Below are 20,327 nucleotides of genomic sequence, written 5' to 3'. Positions count from 1 at the left end.
TCTGACAGAGTGCCAGAACTCCCAAAGACATTAGTGGGAAGTGAGGGAGCTCAGTGTCTTGCAATACTGACCCTTTTTTATTTCTATCCTATCTCTTTACCTTTTCCTTTGGCCTCCCCTACTTTTCTCTTCTCTCTTAATAGCACATTTTCTTATTTTTTCCAATCTTCTCCTCTACGTCTCCAAGTTTTCCCCTTTCTCTATTCTCCTCCCTTTTCTTCCCCTTACATCTCTTCGGATGCCCCAGCCCTCACACTCATATTTTTTCTTTCCCTATCTCCCTTCAGTTCCCTGGTCTTGCTGGCCTAGTCTTTTTTTCCTTTTTGAAACATGCAATCCTAGGCCTTTTTGAGTTGTAGCTACTATTTGGCTTAGAGCAGGTATTGAAAAATGTTCATTTCAAGCCAAATATTGGAGTTTTGGACCAGACTCAGCTGAATACCTATTTAACAATAAATTCAATTAAAGCCAGAGTCTGCCTAAGTGCACGGAGTGGGGGAGGGTGTGAGGTGCCTTCTTCCCCTTGCATAGCTGGCCAAGCAGAAATACCAGCCCCTGAACTCTGAAGAGCACAATACTGCTCCCTCCATACATTACTGGGAAACATGTTGCTGCAAAGGGAATAGGGAAGGCAGAGAGGAAGCAGGACAACTACAAAAGGGTACAGAAGCAGGGTTGAAGCCTGCACACATCAAAGCTCCAGGAGATGTATGCTGCCTTCCCAAGGCAGAATGCGTTTGGTGTTCCCCCTGAGGCAACATGGCTCCACACTATTCTTTATGGTGAGATGTGCCTAAATAGCACATCCTGGCCCTTAGTAATTTATTTCTTTACGTGATGTCCTTGTCTAGCCTTGTTATCTTTCAATAATTGTCAGAGGGTTATGTTACACCCTCATTATGTTCATGGAGCAAACTCCAAGGGATGAGGCATGTCATACCATCAGTTTTTAAGAACCCCCTGTCAAAGTCAGTAGAGAGTTGGACTTAAAAAAATATATATTCAAGAATACATTATGGGCCAGAGTGAACAAAAGTTCTGCATGCACACAGATTTCATTCACCAAATGTAATATACTATATGTTCAGTCTTTTAAAATGAGTCTTTTAAAATGTCTTTAAAAAGTCATTTTAAAAAGCCTTTTAAAATGAGTAGGACATTACATGCTTTTTAGCTGAAAAATAAGACTTTTGGGGTGGGGTTTTGAAGAGCTCTCACCATTTGCCATTGAAGCCAGGACCAAAACTGGAAGCAAAGTAAGGCCAACATTGAGTACTTTTTAAAACACCACCCTTACTATCTCAACAGCAGCTTTACAACTGTAAAAGCCTTTTTAAATTTAAGTTACTCTCAGTAAGTGTCAATAATGAAATGATTTCATAGGTAAATCCAGATGATCCAGAAACATTTAACACTTTATTTGAATATTTATTAATTACCATATATACTCGTTCATAAGCTGATTTTTTAAGTAAAAAAGGGAAGCGCGAGAGAAGGGGGTTGGTTTATGAACGGGTGTAGAGAGGGAGAGGTGGGACACAGCCCCTCACACCAACAGAGGGAGCAAGGAGAGACAGCAAAGCCAGCAGAGCCAGAAGGCAAGAGGCAGGGCCAGAGTCGCTCCGCTTCTGGCCACGCTGCTCTCCCCCCAGCCTCCTAAGCAGCTGCAGTTCTGGGGCCAAGGCCACCCAGAGGGAGGGCAAGTAGGGCAATTTGCCCCAGGCCCGGGCCCCCACGAGCATTTTCAGGGGCCCCGACGAGAGTTTTTGGCAGGTCCTTCTTCCGCTCTGGGTCTTTGGCGGCGAGGGCTCCTTCTGCTCCAGGTCTTCAGCAGCAGTTCAGCGGTGGGTCCTTTACTCACTCCGGGACCCACCGCTGAAGTGCCCTGAAGACCCAGAGCAGAAGGACCGCCACTGTCGAAGACCCTAGGCCTCCTGAATCCTCTGGGTGGCCCTGTCCGGGGATGGCAGGTTGCAGCCGCGCCACCTGGGCCTGCCACTCAGTGCAGGTTGTGGCCACGCCACCTGGCCCGCTGGAGTACGATGCAGCCATGCGTCCTGGCCCAGCCCGCTGGAACATGCTGCTGCCGCGCCGCCCAGTCTGGCCTGCCAGAGCAGCTCCAGCCAGGCCAGAGACACCCTCCCCTGGGAAGGGATGGGATGGGAAGAGTGTGGGGGTCCCAGGCTAGGGGTGGGGTCAAGTGGGGGGTAGTCACAGGGGTTACTCCGCTGACACCCAGTTTTTCCTCCACAAAAAAAATTCCCCAATTGCTGTCCCAGCCCATCAGGGTAAGCAGCTAGCCGGGACACTTTGTTTACTTAGGTTTACCTCCGTGCCTGCGGACACTCAAGGTAAACAACCCATCTCGGCCCACCAGCGGCTTATCCTGATGGCCCCGAAACCAAAGTTTGTTGACCCCTGAATTATAAGGTCAGCTTATGAATGGATCATAAAATTTTTTCATTTTACTTATCCATCTTAGGGGGGTCGGCTTATAAATGAACCAGCTTATGATTGAGTATATATGGTATATAGGACCTGATTCTGCAATTCTTATACAGTGGAACTATTAATGATGTAAATTACTACACATGTTGGTAAGGGTGATACATCCAAACCTATTGGCATCGTGTTATCCTTTTCTCCACTAATAAAGTCCCTTCTGTATTCTTTCTGGAGGGATGAATTCAGCCTGAATTGGACCAAAACTTATAGAAGAATCAAGAAACATTTGATATTGATTTTTTTTCCTTTTTAGTAACATTTAGAATACTTGTTTTTTTCAGCATATGAAGACTTATGTTCTCATTTGGGTGTGGACAGTTTCAGGTAATTGAATTTAATAAACCAAGATAATTATAAAAGATTTTAGAGTCAGAAGGTTAAGTGCAAAATCTCCTGCTTTTGCAATTTTCACTAAGCTACTCTGTGCCATTGATTTTCAAGTAGAGCTCTGTTGTATTAATTTAGATAGAATATATGGGCTAATGGCATCAACATAACTTAGTCACCAATTAACTTAAACACCATTAAATAAAGTTTGGGGTTTGTTATACAGAAACTTCAGCCTGTTTCATATGAAGGCAAATACAATATTAAAAATCTTTATCTTTAATAAAAAGTTAAAGAAAGGAAAAACAGCTAAAGCATTTTAAATGTAAAGTATTGAATATGGTTTTAATTTTAACAACATTATTTGTTCTCTTTTCCTTTAGCAGGAGAGAGAGTTGTTAGAAGGGAAAAACAAACCAACCATGTTTGTCAGGTTTTAGATTGTATTAAAGATGGTAATAACCGTCTTTTTGGGGTTAGTGACATGGGCTAGTATCATTGCTATTATTGTTAAAATCCAATCCTGTTTCACTTCAGGTGTTGTTTGGGATTTAGCAGGAGCTAGCAGAGTGGTGATATTATCTGGGGTCCTCCCTTAGCCTGGTCTGGAAAGAATATCGATCAAGACCAGGATGATGAAGGCCCAGAGTCCCAGGAGAGGTTAGAGGTGGCAGCCATGATGGGTGAAGCTTGCTTCAGCAGCTAATTTTTTTCTAAGGCCCCACAAAGGGATTGGTGGGCAAAACAGCCCAGCTCTTAAACTTTTGTTTACCAATTAGACACAGTTTCTGACACACTAATTTTGGTTTACTGATTTTTGGTTTTACACTTTTCTTGTTCATTAAGCATAACTTTAACATTGTTTTGGAGTTATACTAGTAGCCTTTTGTGTTTCGACTAATTTAGTCCTTTTTGTACTTTTTAAAATTAACTTTAGCTATCGTAGGTTATTGTAACATTTTTAATGAATGTTTACATACTTTTTACAGATGATCTTACAATTTGAGTAAATATGCAAGCCCGATTATTACAAAAGCTCTCCACTGATCTCAATTGATTTTTCTTCTTAAAAACTGGTGGTGCAATATACTATATTATTTGAACCTTGGATTGGGGTTTTTGTTTGTTTTGTTTTGTTTTGTTTTGTTATTTTGGCTGTATTTTGAATGGAGTAGTTATTCTCTGAATGTGTATATTTTTGTTGGCAAAGTGGAATAAATCTGGTTTCCAGTTAGTTGATGGCAATTGTTGATGGTAGTTAAATATTTTTTCAGAAGTGCCCAGACAAGATAATGATCGCTACCTTATATATTCCTAAGCATGTTAAAATAAGTTATATTTGATCATTAGTAAGTCTTGCGCCAAAGACAAGTTCCCTTTTCTTTACAAAAATATGACCCTAGAAAAGCACCATGCCCCCACTTACCTAATGTTTTTCTCTGATGTCATTGTGTCTTTGTGCTACCAGACTACCACATAGTTGCTCATTCTTGACTCCCCTGTATTTGGGTAAAGATATGAAAATCTGGCTTTTTTTCCCCAAACTCAAAAATTTGTAGCAGTATAAATTAATACCAAGCATATTCTAGTACATAATTATATTGTAAAAAAAAATGTACATGCTGTTGTCAGGATGGTTTTTCATAGTCAGTTATGAGCAACTAGAAACAAGTACCACTGTTTTCTCTCTCCCCCAGACGGCTATCAATGAAAGGAAACATCGGAAGTATCCTTTTAACTATGTCTAGATTATATAGTTAAGACCTGATTTATAATGTTTCATTTTCCAAACATCTTGTGGCAAACAAAATCAGCACTAAGAAGTGATCAAGGAAACCAACACTGGAAGTGCTGCATGAAGTTTTCTAAAGAATAGTTATACTTCTCTGATGGTCCCTTAAATTACAAAGATCCACTAGAAGTTTTTCACTTAATAAAACCAGGCATATTTCCATAAAATGGAAGACCAAGAGACAACTGTCTCTTTACTATAATTTAGCTGAAATCCTCCTTATCCTTATGTTATCCTTAAAACAACAAGTTGACTTAGTTACTGTTGTTCATATACAGTATATACAGTCATCCGTTTCCTAAGTGAGTCTGTTAAAAAGTGGGTTGTAATTCTTTTCATGCTCATCCTCTGTTGCTGTTTTCACTATACGAGTTAAAGGCCTAGCCTTAATCCTTTTGAATAAATGGGATTTTGTCACTGAAGCAGAATTGGGTCCCCTGTCCTTGCATCTTCTACTTTTCTCAAAATAAGTATCTTTGAACACCAAAATCCAGGTTATCTGAAAACACTCATTATTCAAGCTCAAGTTCTATTCTGCAACATGTATAACTTAACACAAAACAAGTCTCTCTCTCTCATTCCACTGACAAGCCAAGTCACAAATTTATCTTAATCATTTCATTGTTCAAAGAGGCATAGCCCACTTTATCTCCTATTGTGTTATGAATGCTCTGGATGTTACTTATCTGTAAGCAGCCTTTTTTCCATTTTTATCATTTGAGATTTATTTTAGTAGAACTATAATTTCACTTGAGACCAAGATCAACCTATTCCAAAATATATGCTATCCTCTCGACAGCTCATTATTTTGATAGTATATTGAACTGTAATTTAACGACTTCTTTTGATCTATTTTTTTCTTCTTCTGCATCCCTGCAAACACCTTCACTCAACAACATTCAGAAAACATCTTACTCATAAGAGTAAGGAAACTTTTAGAATACAAAGATGCCCTAAAGCAGGGAGGAATGAAATGCAATGAGAATGCATGACTTGTTTGCAAATGCAAGTCTAAAGAATATAGTTCAATTTTGGCTCCTATGAATTGACATTTCAGACAATGTAATCTCAAAGAGAACAGTTTCTAGACAAGCAAGTTTAGGAAGCATGCTAGTTGGTCATGGATAACCAATAGGAAGCTGTTAGCTGTGGTGAGATCTCTTCAAACACACATGCAGCCTGGCAGAGACACTTAACATTCGCCCAGGGTATGTTTAAAATATTCATTTTGCAGTATACATTAATCAATCACAAAACTATATATTTTTTTAGCCACACTTACACTTCTGTAACTACCTATAATATTTTTCAGCTTTAATATTATGTTCAAAGAAGTGTTGGTATTAGGACAGGTTAATTTGGCCAAGATGAATACATACACAATCTGTAATTTGGCGATCAGTTAGTGCATTTAGGGGAAAATAATAAAATAATAATAATAATAAAAACTTTAAATACACTAACTTTTTATTTATGAACATCCTGTAGGTCAGAATGCACTACTTTAGAATGGCATACTTGAAATTTTAACATTAGCGCTTCTGAAAAAAATGCGGTGCTTTTGACAGCTTCTATTGTTCTGGAAAGCTACTAACTGTATTTCATTTTCAAAGAGTACTGTACAGATTGAGGCTTGAAGGTGATTTTGCTTAAAACCTCAATGCAACAAGCTTTGTTATCACAACATGTTTCTTATAACTTTGATTCCCTCTAAACCTTTATAGTCTGTCACATTTCTTACAATCCCAGACCTCTGGGTTTCACTGGGTATACAGTATACAGTGTCAAATGCAGCTTTCTTGCTCAGGTGAGCAGTCCCTTGATTCCAACAGGGTTACTCACAAAAGCAGAGTCCAAGATAACAAGATTTGGCTCAGACAGTATAAAACAGTCATCTCTGTATCAAAATGAGTTCATCTAACAAATAACCACAATTGCTTGATGTTCACTCTGTATTGAGTACATTGTTTGAAATGTCTGTGATACAGACAGAGATAACTATTTTTTTTAAGTTATTTAGATTTTGGATGCTACATGAAATTCACTGATGTCCTTTAAAAGTTGTTAGATACATCATAATTGCCAATTCATCAAAATAATTCATCATTAACACCATAGTAAACACATTTATGTCAAACTGAATTAGCCTATATACTTGTATTGGAAGCAGAGAAACAGCTGTCATTCTGTTCGCATAAATTTTCAGCAATATGTTTCTAGCAAAGTAAAGCACAGTATGTGTGTTTCTGCTCTATTAAAAAAAGTAGGCCTCAATGAAAAGAAAGGAAAAACACACAGGGCCAAACTCTGCTCTCCTTACTCCCAGATATTACTTAAATGGGACTACTTACGTGGGTGAAAACTAAGTGAGTGAGGTTCTGCAGGATCAGGAACTGAGCGTCATATTTGATACTTAATCCTATTTGAAAACTTCTGTTGAAATTAGTGGGAGTTTTCAATATGCTTATGAGAATAATATTAGAAATAAAACAGTAAAATGATACTCTCCAAAATACTACAGGCCTGACTCTGCCACTGTTACTCACATTGCATGGTATCTGACTAAGTAGCTCTATTAACTTGGCTAGGGCTGAACACAGAGTAGGTAGATGTAACAAAACTGGGATTTACTATGATGTACTGTATATTAAAACATACAGACTAGTGACTTTTATAGTTCATATATAAAAAACATTAAGGAAATCCCCAACTGGACTAAATTTTTAAAGCTATTAAAACTAGTCTTTGGAGGAACTGATTTTAAATATAAATTCAACCAGTCAAAATACAAATTTAGTTTAAAACATATAATGTTGATTAAATAGATTTATTATTATGTCCTACAGTAATTAATCTTTAGAACAGTACCTTAAATAGTAAAACATTGTATAAATACTGCTAATTATTATTCTTTCTGATTCTATTGCTATGTTTCACTTGACATTTTTACGTTTCCTTTGATTCATTTTTTACATTTCCTTTAGAGTTCATGTAACTACTCTACTGTTAGTTATTTATACAACTATTATATTTAGCATGATTTACCATAAATGCCGTTATAACACCTGTGGTTTCCCTCATTAAGAGCTGAATGGATAGGGTCATGGGTTGAAAGGGCAGCATATGGGCTACGAAAGGGCTAGTTAACATAACCTATTATATTGGTGCACTGGTAAAGCTCATTTCTATTCATCTGATGATTAGTTCAATCAATATTTATTCCTGTGTACCTTCTTTGTCTTTAGCTACAAAGCAGACATCCTTCAATTTCATAGCACAAGTCTTGTCTTCTGTGAATTCATTGTTTCACTTGAAACAGAAAAAAAATGATTTATTGTGCAGCCTGGGATTTTCTCTTTTGATTTTGTTTTCCAGCATTAGATAACTAGCACACATATTATGGCAAATTGTAGTTCCTGCGACTGTGTATTATCAAAGATATACTTCATTCATACATTTCCAAATAGGCACATGTCAATGTCATACAGTGTTTGATTCCCATGCCAACCCCAAGGCTTTCTGCTTAGGATGGGAATGTGTTTTATAATAGGAATTTTGAATTGTAACTCCTGTGAAGTGATTGTTTTCCCTCTTACATATTTCCCTTCCCGATCCTAAGATTAGTGATATATTTTACTATCAAACATTAAGCTTCAAAACACTGCATTCAGAGGTGCTTCTTGTGTAAGGACAACTAGTATGAACAAAAGTTGCAGGATCAGGACCTGTATTTCCAAAACAGGAAATTCAGTTGTCATATTATGATGATGACGACGATTACTTTTCAAAGTATTTATTTCTGGTAACATCCACATTGTGCTAGGCACTTCCCAAAACAGAGAAGAATGGATTTCCAATTTCCACTGTCCTATATGCTCTATATTTTCACAGTCCTATGTAGCACATACTTTTTAATATACATTTTAAATTAAGTATGAGATTGCTGATCATTGGAGAAATATTCACCAAAAAGAGTTTGTTCATAAAACAAAGTTAGGAAATACAAAAATATTTACCAATCTGGATGTACAAATGTTTCAGAAATTAATTATGACAGAAATCTGATTCTACATTAATTTGAAATACAGCACTGCCATTTGTACAATCTAATATAAACACTATTGTTATTGCAAAGAACCATACATACGTGACATCATGTGGAATTAGCATATGGTTTAAAAATCAAAATAATCTTTCAGTTTTCAGACTTGATTTCTGCTTATGATAATTTAACTAGAGGGATGTTATTACCTATCAACATTAACATTTGCATTTTTAATGAAAAAAATATTTTACCATTTAGTATGGTCTCATCCTATCTAAGTGTTTATTGAAAATTATCAAAACTTTTATCAGTAAAGCCAAATTGTGTTCTGCTAAGGCCTAATCTTGCAAACTCTTACTGGTGTAAATGGTTCTTCCTCATGCAAGTTGCCCTATTGAAGGCAATGAGTGTTACTCATATGAGTCAGCACTACTTATCTAAGTAAGAGTTGAAGGATTCAACACATTGGGACCAGCTCAAATATAGGTTTCAGTTCTGTTGAGATCTGGTCCTACTCATTAAAATGAGTAGGAGTTTGGCTACCATTGATACTTGCATAGGTGATACACTATTATGTTTATGTAAATATGCATATCAATTAATTAGGATTGCATTTTGTTATTCTTTCCAAAATTAATTTTGATCATATTTCAGAGACGCATGATTTGGGGTAATTAAAGAAAATAATTGTATTTACCTTAATACAATTATAAAATTACCTCCATCTATCTATTAAATTTAAGGAAATTAATGCTTTTCAGTTGTCCAGACACTTTTTACATGATAATTAATAAACCCCCTCAGTAACACTGTAGATTGGATTTGTTTAATTCACACCTTCCTAATTGCTTATGAATATTTCAGTGAAACTGTGAAAATAGAATAACTATATAAAGTAATGTAGTATTTCACAGCCCAGTCCTGAAACTAATAAAAAAAAGTAAATCATACAACAAAATCTGGAAAAGTACCTAAATTCTAGAGTTTTGAGGGTTTTTTCTTTGAAATATACTAAATTTAACTGTTTGCTGAGATATCAATTGAGAATTTAAATATTACTTACTAACAAATGTTGGGCTTTGCAACACTGTTTAAATGTAATTTTCACAAAATGACTAACTGTGATGATAATCTTGGTGTTTGTAAATACTTGAGGTAAAATTAGCTGTGACTTGGCCTGGCTTTTAGCCAGTTGTTAGTTCTCTATACTGAGTCTCAGTTGTGTTTATATATATATATAAACTATTAAAATGTGCTAAAATACAAGACCAATATGCACTAATGTTCATAATTTGCCTAATTATATTATAAATCAAATTTAAAATATCCAGAAAACAAACCAAGTGTTTTTGCTGGTTTGTTTTTTAATCCAAACACCATTTTGCTTTTATAATAGTGCACATAAAGCCTCTTTTACTAAGAAAAAATATACGTTCTTATCTCTGATCTAAAAATCAACACTTCTTCAGTTCAAATGTCTCATGTGAGCTTTAGTCATATATATTGTACATCCTTATAAAGGTAACATCACCATTATTCTTCTAGCAGTTTTCAGCCTTTTCCAGAACTAGGTATCCTATACTGACTGAGATTGATATTTAAAAAGAGAGAGAGGGACTAAAGATGACAATTACAGTGACTAAAGCACAAAGATGTTTACATTTCAGCTATTGTCTCATAATATTGTTCAGCAATAAATCAGCATTATTGAGCATTCTTAAAAGGACTTAAACTAAAATTGTAAGAGCTTGAAGAAATAATTTTCTGTATCAGATTACCAATGTCTGTAAGGTAGTTATATAACTGCTTAAGTGTGACTTTAACACAGATGTACTTTTATGGATATGGAATGATTGAGACTCCAAGACTATAATTCTGTAAAGAAATATGGAGGTGCTGTTCCAAATTGGTGCTGCAAGTTTGGGGCATTCGGTTAAAATTTTTACTCCGGGAAATTTTAGAAAAGCATGCCTGCATCGCAGACTTAATACTCTAAAGGGAATGCTGTAGGACCGCAAATCGCCTGGGAAAGTTTGACGATCTCATGTTAAAGACACTGCTCTCTCTTCTAAAAAAAAAAAAAAAAAAAATAGTGAACCAAAATAAATTCATCTTAAAAAAAAGAATATGTCCTTCACAAGAAGCTGCAAACGAATGCTTTATAGTCTTGCAATATTATTTTAGTTTGCTAAAGTCAGCAATCTATTCATTAAATAAACATTTATTAACAAAACAACATGGAATGGGGCTGATATTGTTAAGGAACAACTCACCCACTGAGTTAAACGAATACCTTAAATCCACAACAGATTAGATCTCTTTTCGTCCTTATATATATTCGATTGAAAACATTCTTCAGGTAACGTTCTTTCGCGTAACAATACCTACAGATAGATTGTGGGGGCGGGTTTGGTGCTCTACCACCATATTTTAAAGTATTGAATAAAATGTTTTTAAAATACATACATTAGGACTCTTATCTTATTCCCTTTAGTGGGAGGAGGATTGGGTTGGCAATCCTCTGTCAAGCTGACAGAATTTGATGGGGAAAACGTGGCTATCTTGCTGCAGACCAGTGGGAAATGCTACTACAGGCATTGCAAAGTTTGCCGACACGTCTGCACCACTTCTCCATTCCTACCAACCACGCAGTCAGGCTGATACCTCTAACATTCGGGGTCACCGATCTCCTGGGAAAAGTACACGGGAGAGAGACTGCACATTCCTTTGTTCTAGCAAATCAAATTGACTTCTTTTAGGCAATGACAGGATTTTGTCTAGAAACAAGGTGGGTGTGGTAATGTCTTATACTGGACTAACTTCTGGTGGTGGAAGCGCACCTTAGCTGGGAAGTTTAAACCTTCCACCAACAGAAATTGGTCCAATAAAAGGTATTATCTCACCTACCTCGTCTCTCTCATACCCTGGGAACAGCACAGCTACAAAAAGACTGCAAAGGATTTTGTTTTTACATTATTTACCATACAGCAAGTGGACGAAATACTGGAGACAACTCTCTCATGAATATTACAACCTCTAAGGACCCTGATGAGCCGCTGTTCAGTTACAACAGAGGAAGGCGGTGTGGGGAGAGGAGATTGTTTTCCCAGACTGTTTACTTATGTAGAGTCACAGAAGAGCTTATTCCCACCACACACACCGTCCGCCATCGCCTACATTTTTCATCAAAACAAAACGCAAACCCTAAAGAAACGATGCTACATTCCGAACATTAAATACACAGTAACCAGCAAATGATCTGCTAGGTTGACATAGAAGAAACACTTTTGAAAAGATGAAAAGTAAAAAAGACGGGGCATAACAGGGATTTCACTGACTCGAGGTGGGGTTTTTAAAGCTACATTTTAAGCAAATTCCTGCCAGCCGGTCTATGCGGTCAGCCAGCGCCTTGCCTTTCCCGGTGCCAATGACAGTCACTTCTCCCCTAAATAAGAGGGATGCCCGATCTAACGGCTTTGCTAACCACCAGGGAAATGAGTTAGTTTCCTAAAACCCAGCATAACACATTTGGAAGAATTAATATAAAGTTTTGCAAGGGCGCGACGGCGTCTCTCTGTTTCCAAACATCAAATTTCAGGGCTGGGTTAGAGGAACTCAGGGAAATTTGCACACCGTGCTGGCTCGGGTTCCTATCAATATTCAGGAGCGACACACTGTTCTCCTTCCCCCGCCACACACACTGCGGTTGGCCCGGTATTAGAAGGGCAGGGAACGGGTGGCTCCGGAGGGATGCACCATCTGATCTCTGCAGCCAGGAGGAAGAGGGGCTGCCAGAGGCAGGAGGAGACGGCGAGGGAGCACGACCTGTGACAAGGAGGCGGCGGAGAGCAGAGCTTTCACTGAGTAATCTGCCAGGTACTGGGGTCCTGCCCTGGTCTCTGTACTTGGCTTCCGGGCCGGGGAGAAGTGGGTCAGTGGAGCACATGACAAACCCAGATGCCGACAGGGAAACACAACCCACACACACACGCCCCTGGCTTCTCCTGCCCGCCACACCAATCAGAGCGCACAACACGTCGCCGGGCACACGCGCCCCCCCGCCGCCTGCTCTGCCCGACCCACCGCCAACCCGCGCAAAGAGAGCAGCTGTTCCCTGGAGTCCCCCTGCCTCGCAGAGCAGAGCCCGCGGGCAGCGGCACCCCTCACCCACTGCCAGCACCCAGTCCTGCAGCAAACCCGCTGCCAGTCACCTTGCCCCCAGCCCCCGCCGCTTCCACTCGCCCCTGGCACGCTGCCCTCCCGAGCAGCCCCCCCCGATTTGTGGCAGCGCTGGGCAGCGGGACTCCAGGGATCACGGGGGCTGCGAGCACCGACCGCCACCCCCGCCCTGCTCTGGCGGGACAGCACAGAGAATCGTCTCCGGACCAGCGAGCACGTGGGGCAAAGGCAGCCACAGCACCTCCTACCGATCACAGCTAGGCTGGCATTTCAGGGCCACCCATAGCCCGGCTGGCAGGCTCAGCGGACGCTGCTTCCTGCGCAGCAGAGACGCCCCGTCTGCCTCCACCCCCCTGTAAATGGTCGGGTCCTCACTCCTCTCAGTAACCTGGGGGCTGGAGGATAAAAATAAAATAAAATAAAGAATGCTGAGGAGGGCTTGAGGGGGTGTTTGGGTGGGGTGGGAGGAGGGCTGAGGGTCACTTTATGAAGTGTTATTACTAGAGTCTCTGGCTGTTTGTGAAGGGCTGAGAGAGGGGAGGGATGTGGGGGAATCTTTGCTGTGAGACAGGCCAAAGCCTCGATTAAAATGCAAGGAGCTACTCTCCCCTGGAAGAATGAGTCAGCTGAAAGTCCAGGGGAAGGAGGGAGACGCAGGAAAGGGGCTGCTTGGCACCTAGCACGGGCGAGCTGAAACCTAGCCAGCCCTGAGAAAGCACCCAACAGAGAGAGCCCATCTCTGCAGCCAAGCAGGTGCTTCCAGCCAGCCCAGCCCCTCAACCACTCTCAGGAAACCGGTGACCTGCACCCCCCTCCCCACACCCTCTCTTAATCAGTCGACTCAAAGTGACGGCAGCTGACATCGAGCAGGGCTGGCGCGGGGGAGTGTAATAAAACGAAGCGAGCCTGGAAGTTCCCACCAGAAGTTTAGCAGGCACTACCCCTTTCCCCCCAGCCGGTGTCCTTTCCCCTTCGAGGCACATCAACACATCAGGGAAGAAAGCGTGCAAATGCTCCCTCCCCCCAAAAATAAAACCAAACCCAAACTCCAACCCCAAACGCAACCCACCTGCGCGCTCCTTGCGAGGGAACCTACACGATTGCTCAACGCCCACCAAAATAAGACATCTCTAAACATTTCCGACCAGCTCTCAGGGGACTGTTTCCTCATCTCTTCCTATTAATGGAAGCTGGGACATTCTAAGCAGACTTAACTCTTCTGAGTCCTAACTCCCAGTTGAAATCTCCCGTATACTAAAGTGCTCTTGCATTCCCTCTTTTAATTACACTCCTGCTAATCATCAGATAGAAGTACTTGCAACAGATACCCAAGTGAACTATACCAACATTTCGAAATTGTTTGTTTACTTTGGGCTTGTTTTAGTTCCCCAGTACAAACTTAAATAAATCGAGCCACCGCCATAATAAATAAATAAATAAATCAATAGCACAAACAATATATTAGACATCACTGAAAAAACTTCATGCAACATAAGCAGTAAACTCCCCCAGTCTCACAAAAAAGGAACATAAGAAAAACCTTGAAATCACCCCCCCAATAATATACCCCCCCCACACCTCTTTATTCCCCTAATTCTTCCCTTACCTCGCATGGTGTTGGCGATTCCCTGCTCAACGCAGTCATGAAGCTAACAGCTTGGACCTTGTATCACAAAAATCCCCTCTCAGCAAGAAGGAAGGCTGCAGCCGGAGTAGATCTGCTCTGCTGGGAAAATCATTCCTCCAAGGTTGTTATTCTTTTTTTTTTTTGAAAGTATAATGTGTATATAGATGTAAAAGGAATGTCTGTCTGGCTTGTTTGAATTGTGCGTGTTTCTTTTTCCGCCTCCCCTCCCCGTATTTGCTCGGAAATACCACCAGCAGCTCCAAAAGATTTCTTTTGTGATTACTTGGACTGAGGAGGAGCAGGAGCGATGGTGGCTGTTGGTTTGCTAGTTACAAGGGGGAGGGGGGCGAAAGGAGTTTCTATTTTTTAAAAAAGGGAACGGGGAAAAAAAGAAAGGAGGGCTGTGTGAATGGCAGAGCATGTGCGTTTTCACATGACATCTGTGCCTTTTAGCAGATCCCCAATGTGAATTTTCACTGCTCGGTTACAGGGACGCGCAGAGAGAGATTGAGAGAGAAAGCTGCAAAGAGGCTTATAGCAGAGAGCTGGCTGCACCGGTTACCCGAAGCTCCTCCTGCTGTCAGCGCCGCCGCCAATCAAAAGCCTCCTGAGTTGGGAGCCCGGCTGGGACCACTGAGGGGGAGACCCATCCGGAGAGAGACAGACAGAGGGGCGCACGGAGAGTGGGGAGGGGGAAGAGGAAAACACATGCACAAAAAAAGAGCACCAGGGCCAGTTCACTGTTCCCTTGGTGGCTGTCACAGAAGCACAGCTCCTTTCTGCCCTGAGTTATTCACTCCCACGTTTACTAATGTATCAAATATGTGTGTGTTGTTTTTAACCATCACCAGATAGTCTCCCTGTCCCTCCTCAATCCAGCAGTGCACCCTGGCCCAGAAGGAATGGGCTGTTCATGTTTGTAAATATCCCCCCAACTGCCAGATTGAAGAAGCAATGAAGATCACTCTGGAAATATTCTCTGTTAACAGAAAAGCTCAGGCTCCAAAACGTCTGTTAGTCTATAAGGTGCCACAGGATCCTCTGCTGCTTTCTCTGTTAACAGTTTCCCCAACTTTTACTACTGGTGGGAGCTTTTCTCTGTTTTGATGCTAACTGCTTTTTTTATCATTCTGATTTCAGTCTCACAAAAAAATGATGGTACAAAGTGAGCTGCCTGCAGTGCATTGGAGTTTGAGGAGAAGTAACAAGACAGGGAAATTTGAAGCCCAGCATGTAGGGTTTTTTTGTTTGTTTGTTTGTTTTCTGAAGGGGTATGATAGTAAGGGAGGCAGGCAAAGGAACCCTCCTCAGATATGTATTTTATTTGGGAATGAGACTATAGTTCTTGATTTCTCTCTTCTGAAAACATTACAAAAGTTTTGGGGTCAGAGTTTCTCTCAGGTGAGGGAATGTGAGTGTCAAAAAAAGTTTGTTTTACCAGGATAGGCTGTTGTGCACCAATGAGTGTATATATACTAAAAGGTGAGTTCAGAGAGCTGACCAGTTCACAGGAATAAGTCCCTCAATGTGGAAAGCCAGTATTTATACTGACAGGGTGTTCACCCCCTAAGGGATGGCTGTATGCAAGTTTTGCATACAGCCCCTACAGGCAGTTGACAAATTCATTATCAGTTTTACTTTAAGTCAAGATTGGACATCTTCCTAAGAGTTATGCTCTAGTTTAAACTACAGACTTGATTAGGTTTGATGCAGTCACTTACCTGTTAGAGAAGAATAAATTCTTCTTTTATGGCAGAAATTACCAGGTGAAATGCTATGCCCTGAATTATGCAAGAGGGCAGACTAGATGATCAGTGACCTCTGCTCGCCTTAAAATCAGTGTAGACCAAGTGGTAAGTGGCATTTCCACACTTGGTGAAAAGTGGTACAGTTTTCTGTCTGGAGGACAAGGTGAAGCTTTCTTTAAGGAATCACTTAAAATATGCATGCATGAATTATGAACCTGTCGGTTTTGGGAATGTTGTCTCAGAAGGCTATGGTGAGGCTTCCTTACCACTGTCTAAAGACCAGATTTCTTAAACCTCATTGAGTCTTGTTTCAAGTCAGTGTATTATAAATAAGCCACACTTATGTGTTAGCTGAAGATGGAGATCAACTGAAGAAAGAAGATCACCTGTCTATGCTAAATTCCTTAGATTTATCAATGACCTTTGGTGCTATTCACCATCAGGGCTGCCTGGGGAGCGGGATTGGCAAGTGGGGCAATTTGCCCTGGGCCCCACAGGGGGCCCCAAGAGAATACAGTATTCTATAGTATTGCAACTTTTTTTATGGAAGGAGCCCCCCAAAATTGCTTTGCCTCAGGCCCCCTGAATCCTCTGGGCGACCCTGTTCACCGTGAGTTTTCAGTGATGCATCTGCAATTCTCAGCAGGGATTTATGGTGATGTCTTGGGTCCCAGTCCTATGAAATGCTTAATTTTACTAGCACAGGTAATTCTATTGATTTCAGTGGGACTACACGTGTAAGAAAAGTTAACCATAAACTTGTTAGCAGGATTGGGAAGCGTTGACTCCTATTTAGTGGAGATTTTAGAATGTATTGCTGGATCTTTGCCTACCCAAGGAGTCTCTTATGTGGAATTCCACCATGTTCTAGTTTCAACCCTTCTCTTAAACATGTATATGAGTCTATTAGGAGGGTTAGAGAGAAAGCATGAGTTATAGCACTTTCAGTATGGGCTATATCTCCATCTTTCTAATACAGTTGAGTGATTTACCTGATATCTGAATGAGATTGAGCTTGAATGAAGGCTCAACAGAGAGGGCACTGGGATAATGCTTGTAGGTTGAAGAAAGCAATTGGAAGAGTGGATAGAGATTATATGCAGCCTTTGCTTGAGGGAGCACACCCAACATATCCAACATGTGTTGTTCAATTTTATCACGCAGGAGGTAGAATTATTCTCACCATCCAGGAAGCAGCAGTTACTGAGAATATGTTTTTTTTAATACATTTGGCAAGAAGGTTGTGACTTTTGTTTTCAGGTTCTGAACCTTGCTATCGTCCATGCTTTCGTGACTGACGTTAGATGATTATAAAGTGATGTAGTTAGACTACACTTTCCCGTCATTCAGGAACATAAATCAGTAAATATTGAAGCAGCCTATTTTCTAAGCATAAAAAATGTATTAAACAACTGCTCTAGCTACTGGACTTTTTTATGGTTTGAATATAAGATATTTTTGGAAAACTGAAAAAAATAGAAAAGCTTTCTTTCCTTTTTATCAAAATGACATTTTCCAATCAGCTTTTGTTTTTATCTACAAAGCCCTAAAGGGTTTGGACACTGAGAACCAGGGGCATTATAGTGCTTGTGCAGTTCCATGGCAATTATGATCATAGGAGGGATTCTGTATTAGTCTCCTAATTTAAAAGTGAGCAGAGTTGATAGCAGGGCATTCTCTGGGAGGGAGACTCCCATATGGAGCTTACTTCTTCAGCTTGATCTAATATAATTCACTCTGTTACCCTCCAAGAGATGGGGCAAAACTGATCTCTGTCTCCCAGAGTTTGAGTTGAGGAACTTGAGGTGGTCAGTTTTATCATGTGTTCTAAACTTATGAGGAAGATCTCAAATATTATTGGGCTACTTGTTGTGAAGCTGCTCCAGACAATCAAATATATTTGCATCTTACTATACATACATTTGGACTTCAGTGAGCACCTCACAGACAAGAATTTTTCCTTACCACAACTTCTTAATGTAGGAAAGTATTATTCCCTTATTCTAAGTGGAAAATAGAGGCACAAGAAAGAGGCATATGACTTGTCCGAGGTCACACATTAAGGTTGTAACAAAGAAAAGAATTGAACAGAGACTTGAGTCCCAATCCCATCATTTAACCACAAGATCATCTTTCAGCCTTTGTAAGAAGGGATTATTCTATAACCAAAGTGAATGGAATTTCTCAGTTTACAGATTTGAAATGTTTAAAAATTTAAAAAAGATCAAAATTTGGCCATGAACACATGTGCATACATAATATAATATAGTAGCTTTACTTTACTCAAGAACTTTTAATGAGCATGTTTTAAAAATAAGTTAAGAAAAACAATACTATATTATTAATATATTTGGATTGCAGATTGAACAAAGAATATGCATTTTAGAACAGTCACTCACATAAGCGCCTTTCCCAAGGCTCTGTAGCTGACAAATCTTTTAAGACAATATTTAAGGCCACACAGTTTTATCATTTTTAATCATATAAAATATATTCATCATAACTACATTAAAGATGCACTAAGTTATGCCTAATTCAGTTACTTCATTAAGAATTATTGAATAGAAAATAGTCAAAGAAATTGCACCTACAGGCCGAATACTGCTTCCATAGAAATGAATAGCAAGTTTCTGTTGGATTCACAGGGAGCAGGATTCATCCCCTAGTCCTAAATTTGTTTCTTAGTGTCACTAGCAGCAAGATTAGGGAAATATAATTTGTGAGACTCATCTGCCTCAAGCAGATATGACTTGAATGCAAGACATTCCATGCCCTTTAGAAATCATGGGGTATTTGAGACTTTTTTTTCCTTCCAATTTTGCATCTTAAAGCTGTTTAAATGGGAATTGTCAAGAGCTTCAAGAATCTGAACTTCTCCCACAGATTCCTTAGTTGTAATTCACTCACTGAATTATACAATTCTTCTTCATTTCTTTATTATCTGCTGTCTTAAAAATGATAGCAAAGCATATACAGGGAACACATTATGTTTATTTGAACTTCAACATAGCCTGTGTATCATTTGTTACATATCAGACTTTCAGTAACGTATTATTTTATTTGGGAACTCTATCTTTAATATATTGAAACAGTTTAAAAAGTATCAACAATTTGTTATTCAATTAGAAAAAAAATCCAGTAATTGAAAAACTTTTAATTATATTACTTTAGTTTTTTGAAACTATGGATGTAATATATTATGCATGACAAGATAACCAGAGTTTTTCTTTAAAAGGGAGAGAAAAAGACCTGATTTCTTCAGTTTTTTGGAGTGGAATGAAAAGTGATCTCTATCTACACTGCGTGGGTCTCAACTCTTTTCAACACTTCACTTCATTTAAGAACAGATGGTTGATGTAATCTTCCAATCCCACTGGCAAAATCTTTCATATTTAAGAAAGAAATAGGTTTAAAAATTGCATTTTTTTCTTCAAGCAAATAGTTTACAAAAAATGTGAAATGCTAGGCAGCTTTCAAGGCATTTTTCCCCTGAAAAGGTTATATGATGATCTGTTTTATGCATTCATAAGGTGTCAGTCACCGCAGTATGTGGGCCTCTGTATAGCAGTGTCCATTCAATATATCTTTGAACAAAAGCAGGTAACAAGTGGGAAAACACTTTAACATGGTGATTTCATTTTCTCCTTTCTTTGTTTACTTATGATGGCTTGTAGCTGAAGAGGCTGAATTGAAGGTAATTATTGGTCAGACGAGCATTCACCATGGAAATAAAATACAATAGAGTATGGGGCAGAACTAGTAGTCTGGAAGGCATATAAAACCAATGCAAGTACCAGTGCCCAAGTCATCTGGTGCTCCTACTGAAGAAGCTAGAACATCTGAAGGCTTGGAAAATGAAGCGGAGTCCAGTAAAAGAATACTTGCCTGAAGAAAGTGCAGGCGTGACTTTCAGCCTTGAACCTGGCTTTGATCTTCCTTCTGTTGTTAAGGGTCAAAAGGGGGACAATGTAGAACTGATAAATGAAATTGTTTTTAATTGTTCACTTTATTAATGTAAGTTCTGTTCACCATTCACTGCACTTGCCTACATTGTAACTTCTGTTCACTGTTTGCCATATTGTAATTCAAACCCCATTTTAAAAC

At 39.6% G+C, this 20,327-nt stretch overlaps 1 protein-coding gene across 1 annotated transcript in view; it reads right to left on the bottom strand.

Moving 5' to 3' along the window:
* Positions 1-14,771, bottom strand: part of RORB (RAR related orphan receptor B) — a 186,735-nt gene extending 171,964 nt beyond the window's left edge. Inside the window, exon 1 of the mRNA XM_032805283.2 lies at positions 14,455-14,771. Within this exon, the coding sequence (XP_032661174.1) occupies positions 14,455-14,461 (7 nt within the window). The 5' untranslated portion in view covers positions 14,462-14,771. The remainder of the gene's footprint in view (positions 1-14,454) is intronic.
* Between the last annotated feature and the right edge of the window lie 5,556 nt (positions 14,772-20,327).

Source organism: Chelonoidis abingdonii, chromosome 6 (assembly GCF_003597395.2).
Source record: "Chelonoidis abingdonii isolate Lonesome George chromosome 6, CheloAbing_2.0, whole genome shotgun sequence".
Classification (NCBI taxonomy): Eukaryota; Metazoa; Chordata; order Testudines; family Testudinidae; genus Chelonoidis; species Chelonoidis abingdonii.
Note: the sequence above shows the minus strand (reverse complement) of the source record. Positions and strands in the feature narration are given on the sequence as shown.